This window comes from Salvelinus namaycush, chromosome 3 (genome assembly GCF_016432855.1).
Source record: "Salvelinus namaycush isolate Seneca chromosome 3, SaNama_1.0, whole genome shotgun sequence".
NCBI lineage: Eukaryota > Metazoa > Chordata > Actinopteri > Salmoniformes > Salmonidae > Salvelinus > Salvelinus namaycush.
The window spans coordinates 91346830-91357211 of NC_052309.1; the positions used below are offsets into that span (position 1 = coordinate 91346830).

The following is a 10382-nucleotide window of genomic DNA, read 5'->3' on the forward strand; positions in this document are numbered from 1 at the left end:
GATTCAAACCAGTGACTTTTTGGTTACTGGCCCAACGCTCTTAACCGCTAGGCTACCTGGTCTGAACCGCTAGGCTACCTGCTCTTAACCGCTAGGCTACCTGCTCTGAACCGCTAGGCTACCTGCTCTGAACCGCTAGGCTACCTGCTCTGAACCGCTAGGCTACCTGCTCTTAACCGCTAGGCTACCTGCTCTGAACCGCTAGGCTACCTGCTCTGAACCGCTAGGCTACCTGCTCTGAACCGCTAGGCTACCTGCTCTGAACCGCTAGGCTACCTGCTCTGAACCGCTAGGCTACCTGCTCTGAACCGCTAGGCTACCTGTTCTGAACCGCTAGGCTACCTGTTCTGAACCGCTAGGCTACCTGCTACCAACTGCCACATGGTCCACTTTGAGGACCTGTCGGAAAGAGAGATTGTTACATCAGGCTAGTCTTTCCTCTGCTCTCTCTCTCCCCATGTGTCTCTCCTCCTGTGGATCTCTTCATTCCAGGCCGTTTTGATTCCCCTCTTAAACAACACTTGAATGTATAAATGAGATATTTTCCACAATGTAAATATTGATGTAAATAAAGACTTTATTACACAGTAATACACGTCTGGTTCCGGCTTGGTGTTATATTGTGTGTATCCCAAATGGCACCCTATTCCCTATCTAGTGCACTACTTTTGACCACAGCCCTATGGACCCTGGTCAAAAGTAGTGCACTTACAATGGGAATAGGATGCCATTTGGGTTGCAGTTATTATATGTAGAGTTTGATCATCTCTATGGTGGCTTGTCTGTTGTAAAATAACACATGTGTCACTGGTCCTGTCATGACCTCATGTTGGATTCCAGAACTTTCTGTGGGAGAGAAAAACAAAGGAGAATTTATTTGATTTAATTTTGAAAGATGCATCAGTTTCAGATGTGTATAATTATAGATCCATTAGTTTCAGATGTGTATAATTATAGACCCATCAGTTTCAGATGTGTATAATTATAGACCCATCAGTTTCACATGTGTATAATTATAGATCCATCAGTTTCAGATGTGTATAATTATAGATCCACCAGTTTCAGATGTGTATAACTATAGATCCACCAGTTTCAGATGTGTATAACTATAGATCCATTAGTTTCAGATGTGTATAATTATAGACCCATCAGTTTCAGATGTGTATAATTATAGACCCATCAGTTTCAGATGTGTATAATTATAGACCCATCAGTTTCAGATGTGTATAATTATAGACCCATCAGTTTCAGATGTGTATAATTATAGATCCATCAGTTTCAGATGTGTATAATTATAGACCCATTAGTTTCAGATGTGTATAATTATAGACCCATCAGTTTCAGATGTGTATAATTATAGACCCATCAGTTTCAGATGTGTATAATTATAGACCCATCAGTTTCAGATGTGTATAATTACAGATCCATCTGGAAAGGAATTCATCCAAGTCTGTAGGATTAGATCTCTCCAGAACAGTGGAGATGGACTAGATCAACCACATGAATTTATAAAGCCCTTTTTACATCAGTCGTCACAAAGAACTTTACTGTAACCCAACATACAAGGTGAGGAGTTCACTTGAAGACTATTGAGATTCATCCTCTACAGTATCTATGGGTTGGATGGTCTCCTCACTTAGCTGCTCTTTGAAGCAGTTGGTTTACTAGTAATAATACATTACACTTGTAAAGCTCTTTTCATTAGTTCTGTCAAAGCTCTAAGTTTAGTACTGACCTAGCTGGTGTTTAAAACTGTTATATGTGTCGGGGTTTCTGATGGTGGAGGAGATGTAGACATCAGGAGGGCTGCCATTGGCCGAACACCTCAGGATCTTAGAGAGAAGCTTCACCAGACAGCCAATGATATCTGGATCGTAAACTACATCTATAACACAGGAAACAACAGGACACGCGTCAGCCGACAACAATAGAATTAGGAAACAACAGGACAAGCGTCAGCTGACAATAGAATTAGGAAACAACAGGACACGCGTCAGCTGACAATAGAATTAGGAAACAACAGGACACGCGTCAGCTGACAATAGAATTAGGAAACAGGACTAGTGTCAGCTGACAATAGAATTAGGAAACAACAGGACGTGTGTCAGCCGACAACAATAGAATTAGGAAACAACAGGACAAGTGTCAGCTGACAACAATAGAATTAGGAAACAACAGGACGAGTGTCAGCCGACAACAATAGAATTAGGAAACAGGACATGCGTCAGCTGACAACAATAGAATTAGGAAACAACAGGACGAGTGTCAGCCGACAACAATAGAATTAGGAAACAACAGGACGAGTGTCAGCTGACAACAATAGAATTAGGAAACAACAGGACGAGTGTCAGCCGACAACAATAGAATTAGGAAACAACAGGACGAGTGTCAGCTGACAATAGAATTAGGAAACAACAGGACGAGTGTCAGCCGACAACAATAGAATTAGGAAACAACAGGACGAGTGTCAGCCGACAACAATAGAATTAGGAAACAACAGGACGAGTGTCAGCTGACAACAATAGAATTAGGAAACAACAGGACGAGTGTCAGCCGACAACAATAGAATTAGGAAACAACAGGACGAGTGTCAGCTGACAATAGAATTAGGAAACAACAGGACGAGTGTCAGCCGACAACAATAGAATTAGGAAACAACAGGACGAGTGTCAGCTGACAATAGAATTAGGAAACAACAGGACGAGTGTCAGCCGACAACAATAGAATTAGGAAACAACAGGACGAGTGTCAGCTGACAACAATAGAATTAGGAAACAACAGGACGAGTGTCAGCTGACAATAGAATTAGGAAACAACAGGACGAGTGTCAGCCGACAACAATAGAATTAGGAAACAACAGGACGAGTGTCAGCTGACAATAGAATTAGGAAACAACAGGACGAGTGTCAGCCGACAACAATAGAATTAGGAAACAACAGGACGAGTGTCAGCCGACAACAATAGAATTAGGAAACAACAGGACGAGTGTCAGCCGACAACAATAGAATTAGGAAACAACAGGACGAGTGTCAGCTGACAACAATAGAATTAGGAAACAACAGGACGAGTGTCAGCTGACAACAATAGAATTAGGAAACAACAGGACGAGTGTCAGCTGACAACAATAGAATTAGGAAACAACAGGACGAGTGTCAGCCGACAACAATAGAATTAGGAAACAACAGGACACGAGTCAGCCGACAACAATAGAATTAGGAAACAACAGGACGAGTGTCAGCCGACAACAATAGAATTAGGAAACAACAGGACGAGTGTCAGCTGACAACAATAGAATTAGGAAACAACAGGACGAGTGTCAGCTGACAATAGAATTAGGAAACAACAGGACGAGTGTCAGCCGACAACAATAGAATTAGGAAACAACAGGACGAGTGTCAGCTGACAATAGAATTAGGAAACAACAGGACGAGTGTCAGCCGACAACAATAGAATTAGGAAACAACAGGACGAGTGTCAGCCGACAACAATAGAATTAGGAAACAACAGGACGAGTGTCAGCCGACAACAATAGAATTAGGAAACAACAGGACGAGTGTCAGCTGACAACAATAGAATTAGGAAACAACAGGACGAGTGTCAGCTGACAACAATAGAATTAGGAAACAACAGGACGAGTGTCAGCTGACAACAATAGAATTAGGAAACAACAGGACGAGTGTCAGCTGACAACAATAGAATTAGGAAACAACAGGATGAGTGTCAGCCGACAACAATAGAATTAGGAAACAACAGGACACGAGTCAGCCGACAACAATAGAATTAGGAAACAACAGGACGAGTGTCAGCCGACAACAATAGAATTAGGAAACAACAGGACAAGTGTCAGCTGACAACAATAGAATTAGGAAACAGGACAAGCGTCAGCCGACAACAATAGAATTAGGAAACACCAGGACGAGTGTCAGCTGACAACAATAGAATTAAGAAACACCAGGACGAGTGTCAGCTGACAACAATAGAATTAGGAAACACCAGGACGAGTGTCAGCTGACAACAATAGAATTAGGAAACACCAGGACGAGTGTCAGCTGACAACAATAGAATTAAGAAACAACAGGACACGCGTCAGCCGACAACAATAGAATTAGGAAACAACAGGACGAGTGTCAGCTGACAACAATAGAATTAGGAAACAACAGGACACGCGTCAGCCGACAACAATAGAATTAGGAAACAACAAGACGAGTGTCAGCCGACAACAATAGAATTAGGAAACAACAGGACAAGTGTCAGCTGACAACAATAGAATTAGGAAACAACAGGACGAGTGTCAGCTGACAACAATAGAATTAGGAAACAACAGGACGAGTGTCAGCCAACAACAATAGAATTAGGAAAGAGCAGAACGAGTGTCAGCCGACAACAATAGAATTAGGAAACAACATGGCGAGTGTCAACTGACAATAATAGAATTAGGAAACAACAGGACGAGTGTCAGCCGAAACAATAGAATTAGGAAACAACAGGACGAGTGTCAGCCGACAACAATAGAATTAGGAAACAACAGGACGAGTGTCAGCTGACAACAATAGAATTAGGAAACAACAGGACGAGTGTCAGCTGACAACAATAGAATTAGGAAACAACAGGACGAGTGTCAGCCGACAACAATAGAATTAGGAAACAACAGGACGAGTGTCAGCCGACAACAATAGAATTAGGAAACAACAGGACGAGTGTCAGCTGACAACAATAGAATTAGGAAACAACAGGACGAGTGTCAGCCGACAACAATAGAATTAGGAAACAACAGGACGAGTGTCAGCCGACAACAATAGAATTAGGAAACAACAGGACGAGTGTCAGCCGACAACAATAGAATTAGGAAAAAAGTATATATTAGAAATATATACTTTTGTTGTAATTAAAGGCTGGATTCAATCCATATCGCCCAAAGCATCGCAGAAGATCAGCATACAAATGTAAAAGTCATTTCTGACTGAGTTGACATATGCAGTGTTTATTGTGAAGTCTCCGCGACAGAGGGAATATTGCCTTTAAAGCGGACCTTCAGCTTTACGGATGGAATAGAGACAGACCATGTTCCTACCTGCAGCTTTACGGATTGAATAGAATAGAGACAGACCATGTTCCTACCTGCAGCGATGACCGTGGTGGCTTCGATCTCTCTCAGCTGCTTCTCTGTCACCTCCTCCCAGTCCAGATGCTCCACACACACTCTGGGAGAGTTCTGGTTGTCCAGCCCATTGAGCTGGATGTTGTCCCTCAGTCTATGTAGAACGCTGAGGTGACAGTCACTGAACACGTAGCTGGAGGGATAGCAGGACCTACACACTGCTATACCAGTCAACCCTACACCACAGCCCAGCTCTAGGACTGTCCTGTAGGAGGAGAGAGCAGAGACAGGACTCACACTGCTATACCAGTCAACCCTACACCACAGCCCAGCTCTAGGACTGTCCTGTAGGAGGAGAGAGCAGAGACAGGACTCACACTGCTATACCAGTCAACCCTACACCACAGCCCAGCTCTAGGACTGTCCTGTAGGAGAGAGCAGAGACAGGACCTACACACTGCTATACCAGTCAACCCTACACCACTGCCCAGCTCTAGGACTGTCCTGTAGGAGGAGAGAGCAGAGACAGGACTCACACTGCTATACCAGTCAACCCTACACCACTGCCCAGCTCTAGGACTGTCCTGTAGGAGGAGAGAGCAGAGACAGGACTCACACTGCTATACCAGTCAACCCTACACCACAGCCCAGCTCTAGGACTGTCCTGTAGGAGGAGAGAGCAGAGACAGGACCTACACACTGCTATACCAGTCAACCCTACACCACAGCCCAGCTCTAGGACTGTCCTGTAGGAGGAGAGAGCAGAGACAGGACCTACACACTGCTATACCAGTCAACCCTACACCACAGCCCAGCTCTAGGACTGTCCTGTAGGAGGAGAGAGCAGAGACAGGACCTACACACTGCTATACCAGTCAACCCTACACCACAGCCCAGCTCTAGGACTGTCCTGTAGGAGGAGAGAGCAGAGACAGGACCTACACACTGCTATACCAGTCAACCCTACACCACAGCCCAGCTCTAGGACTGTCCTGTAGGAGGAGAGAGCAGAGACAGGACCTACACACTGCTATACCAGTCAACCCTACACCACAGCCCAGCTCTAGGACTGTCCTGTAGGAGAGAGCAGAGACAGGACCTACACACTGCTATACCAGTCAACCCTACACCACAGCCCAGCTCTAGGACTGTCCTGTAGGAGGAGAGAGCAGAGACAGGACTCACACTGCTATACCAGTCAACCCTACACCACAGCCCAGCTCTAGGACTGTCCTGTAGGAGGAGAGAGCAGAGACAGGACCTACACACTGCTATACCAGTCAACCCTACACCACAGCCCAACTCTAGGACTGTCCTGTAGGAGAGAGCAGAGACAGGACCTACACACTGCTATACCAGTCAACCCTACACCACAGCCCAGCTCTAGGACTGTCCTGTAGGAGGAGAGAGCAGAGACAGGACCTACACACTGCTATACCAGTCAACCCTACACCACTGCCCAGCTCTAGGACTGTCCTGTAGGAGGAGAGAGCAGAGACAGGACTCACACTGCTATACCAGTCAACCCTACACCACTGCCCAGCTCTAGGACTGTCCTGTAGGAGGAGAGAGCAGAGACAGGACTCACACTGCTATACCAGTCAACCCTACACCACAGCCCAGCTCTAGGACTGTCCTGTAGGAGAGAGCAGAGACAGGACCTACACACTGCTATACCAGTCAACCCTACACCACAGCCCAGCTCTAGGACTGTCCTGTAGGAGGAGAGAGCAGAGACAGGACCTACACACTGCTATACCAGTCAACCCTACACCACAGCCCAGCTCTAGGACTGTCCTGTAGGAGGAGAGAGCAGAGACAGGACCTACACACTGCTATACCAGTCAACCCTACACCACAGCCCAGCTCTAGGACTGTCCTGTAGGAGAGAGCAGAGACAGGACTCACACTGCTATACCAGTCAACCCTACACCACAGCCCAGCTCTAGGACTGTCCTGTAGGAGAGAGCAGAGACAGGACCTACACACTGCTATACCAGTCAACCCTACACCACAGCCCAGCTCTAGGACTGTCCTGTAGGAGGAGAGAGCAGAGACAGGACTCACACTGCTATACCAGTCAACCCTACACCACAGCCCAGCTCTAGGACTGTCCTGTAGGAGGAGAGAGCAGAGACAGGACTCACACTGCTATACCAGTCAACCCTACACCACAGCCCAGCTCTAGGACTGTCCTGTAGGAGGAGAGAGCAGAGACAGGACCTACACACTGCTATACCAGTCAACCCTACACCACTGCCCAGCTCTAGGACTGTCCTGTAGGAGAGAGCAGAGACAGGACCTACACACTGCTATACCAGTCAACCCTACACCACTGCCCAGCTCTAGGACTGTCCTGTAGGAGAGAGCAGAGACAGGACCTACACACTGCTATACCAGTCAATCCTACACCACAGCCCAGCTCTAGGACTGTCCTGTAGGAGAGAGCAGAGACAGGACCTACACACTGCTATACCAGTCAACCCTACACCACTGCCCAGCTCTAGGACTGTCCTGTAGGAGAGAGCAGAGACAGGACCTACACACTGCTATACCAGTCAACCCTACACCACTGCCCAGCTCTAGGACTGTCCTGTAGGAGAGAGCAGAGACAGGACCTACACACACACACACAGGGAGAGGACACTCACATTACACACCAGATTGAGATGGAGTGGTAACAACAGCATGAGTTGTAGACAGAACACAATGACATAACACACACAGTAGTGTACCTACCTGTCAGTGAGGACGTGTGTGTTCTCCAGACAGAACACAATGACATAACACACACAGTAGTGTACCAACCTGTCAGTGAGGACGTGTGTGTTCTCCAGACAGAACACAATGACATAACACACACAGTAGTGTACCTACCTGTCAGTGAAGACGTGTGTGTTCTCCAGACAGAACACAATGACATAACACACACAGTAGTGTACCAACCTGTCAGTGAGGACGTGTGTGTTCTCCAGACAGAACACAATGACATAACACACACAGTAGTGTACCAACCTGTCAGTGAAGACGTGTGTGTTCTCCAGACAGAACACAATGACATAACACACACAGTAGTGTACCAACCTGTCAGTGAGGACGTGTGTGTTCTCCAGACAGAACACAATGACATAACACACACAGTAGTGTACCAACCTGTCAGTGAAGACGTGTGTGTTCTCCAGACAGAACACAATGACATAACACACACAGTAGTGTACCTACCTGTCAGTGAAGACGTGTGTGTTCTCCAGAGCCCATTCAGCCAGGTAAAGAGCAGCCTCCCATGTGACCAGGCCTGTAGTCCCCTCAGAGATCACAGCTGTACTCTCTGATAGACTCACTGCTTCTCCACACGGCTACACACACACACACACACACACACACACACACACACACACACACACACACTGTAAATATAAAATTAAGATTTAATTAAAGTAATCCTTAAATTAATAATAATTGTATTATTTTAAAGGATAAAATAGAGGTCCCGTGTGGCTCAGCTGGTGGTGCTTGCAACACCAGGGTTGTGGGTTCAATTCCCATGGGGGACCAGTATGAAAAAAATGTGTGCTCTCACTACTGGAAGTTGTTCTGGACAAGAGTGTCTGCTAAATGACAAAATGTTGAATACAGTTTCTGTTGAATACAGTTTCTGTTGAATACAGTTTCTGTTGAATACCGTTTCTGTTGAATACAGTTTCTGCTGAATACAGTTTCTGCTGAATACAGTTTCTGTTGAATACAGTTTCTGTAGAATACAGTTTGAATACAGTTTCTGCTGAATACAGTTTCTGTTGAATACAGTTTCTGCTGAACACAGTTTCTGTAGAATACAGTTTCTGTTGAATACAGTTTCTGCTGAATACAGTTTCTGCTGAATACAGTTTCTGTTGAATACAGTTTCTGCTGAATACAGTTTCTGCTGAATACAGTTTCTGTTGAATACAGTTTCTGTTGAATACAGTTTCTGCTGAATACAGTTTCTGTTGAATACAGTTTCTGTTGAATACAGTTTCTGTTGAATACAGTTTCTGCTGAATACAGTTTCTGTTGAATACAGTTTCTGTTGAATACAGTTTCTGCTGAATACAGTTTCTGCTGAATACAGTTTCTGTAGAATACAGTTTCTGTAGAATACAGTTTCTGTTGAATACAGTTTCTGTTGAATACAGTTTCTGTTGAATACAGTTTCTGCTGAATACAGTTTCTGTTGAATACAGTTTCTGTAGAATACAGTTTCTGTTGAATACAGTTTCTGTTGAATACAGTTTCTGTTGAATACAGTTTCTGTAGAATACGGTTTCTGTTGAATACAGTTTCTGTAGAATACAGTGTGGTGTTTTGAAAGGTGTGTGTATTACCAGTAAATAGCTCTTGTAGCACTCTGTCCCCTCCTCTACCCCCAGGACTTCACCCAGTGCATCATAGAGCTCATCCAGGGGCTCGCGCTCACTGGCTTCATGCTGCGCACACAGGGAAGAGAAGCATCACTGTTGTTCGCTTTAACAAAATAGACAATAAAGTTATACTTTGTTGTATTGTATTCATGTGAAAGTATGCAATTTGCCTTTTTAAATGCACCAGTTACTGTATGATAGTGAACTATTTTCTGACAGAATGATACCAGACAAAAATATATCAGATAAAAGAACCCACCCTTTTGATGAGCTGAGACAAAAACTGTCTCCTATATCTTACTGAGGGAGGATGTTTACAGCACAGTGGATGAAGGCATGTCTGTAAACAGGTGACAATAGTCATTGTTAGTGTGGTTTCCAACACGGAAATCCAATGTACTGTTTCTATATATTGAACTAAATAGGTGTGGCATAAAAAAAAATGCTTTGACAGTTAGGCAATACCTGCTTTAGAATGTCTAGAATAATTTCTGATGAGCTGTCGTTCTCGAGCTCCCTTTCAAGGAACTGTAGAAAACAACAATAAATGTTATTACTGTATTCATGTCTTACTATTCCTAAACAATAAAAAAAATACATTCAATTTATGATGCAGACCCTACATAGTACAACATGCAAGCAGCCCCGCTACTTACATTCCATGGGAAATTTGGCAGTTGACTCATAGTGAAAAAGGAGACTTTAAAGTTATATATAACATCTGCTCTATTCCTTATGCAAGTGACTTTGTTTTTTTTGGTCTGATCCTTAGACAGATACATTTCGTTAATTTTCAACCAATATTACAGTGATATAATTCCCGAGAAATGATTTACACTAAACCACAGACTGGCCACGTGTTTCCCTGAGTTTGTTGTCTTCCT

At 44.5% G+C, this 10382-nt stretch overlaps 1 protein-coding gene across 2 annotated transcripts in view; it reads right to left on the reverse strand.

Moving 5' to 3' along the window:
• Nucleotides 1-10382, reverse strand: part of eef2kmt (eukaryotic elongation factor 2 lysine methyltransferase) — a 63728-nt gene extending 53346 nt beyond the window's left edge. The window contains exons 1-8 of one of the 2 annotated variants that reach the window (XM_038987188.1): nt 10155-10382; nt 9964-10026; nt 9758-9838; nt 9463-9564; nt 8321-8454; nt 5119-5363; nt 1736-1885; nt 558-846 (exon numbers count right to left, since the gene is read on the reverse strand). In XM_038987188.1, the coding sequence (XP_038843116.1) occupies nt 746-846; nt 1736-1885; nt 5119-5363; nt 8321-8454; nt 9463-9564; nt 9758-9838; nt 9964-10026; nt 10155-10280 (1002 nt within the window). In that variant the 5' untranslated portion in view covers nt 10281-10382 and the 3' untranslated portion in view covers nt 558-745. Of the gene's footprint in view, nt 1-557; nt 847-1735; nt 1886-5118; nt 5364-8320; nt 8455-9462; nt 9565-9757; nt 9839-9963; nt 10027-10154 lie in introns of those variants that run through there. The other variant, XM_038987197.1, reaches the window with a different exon arrangement.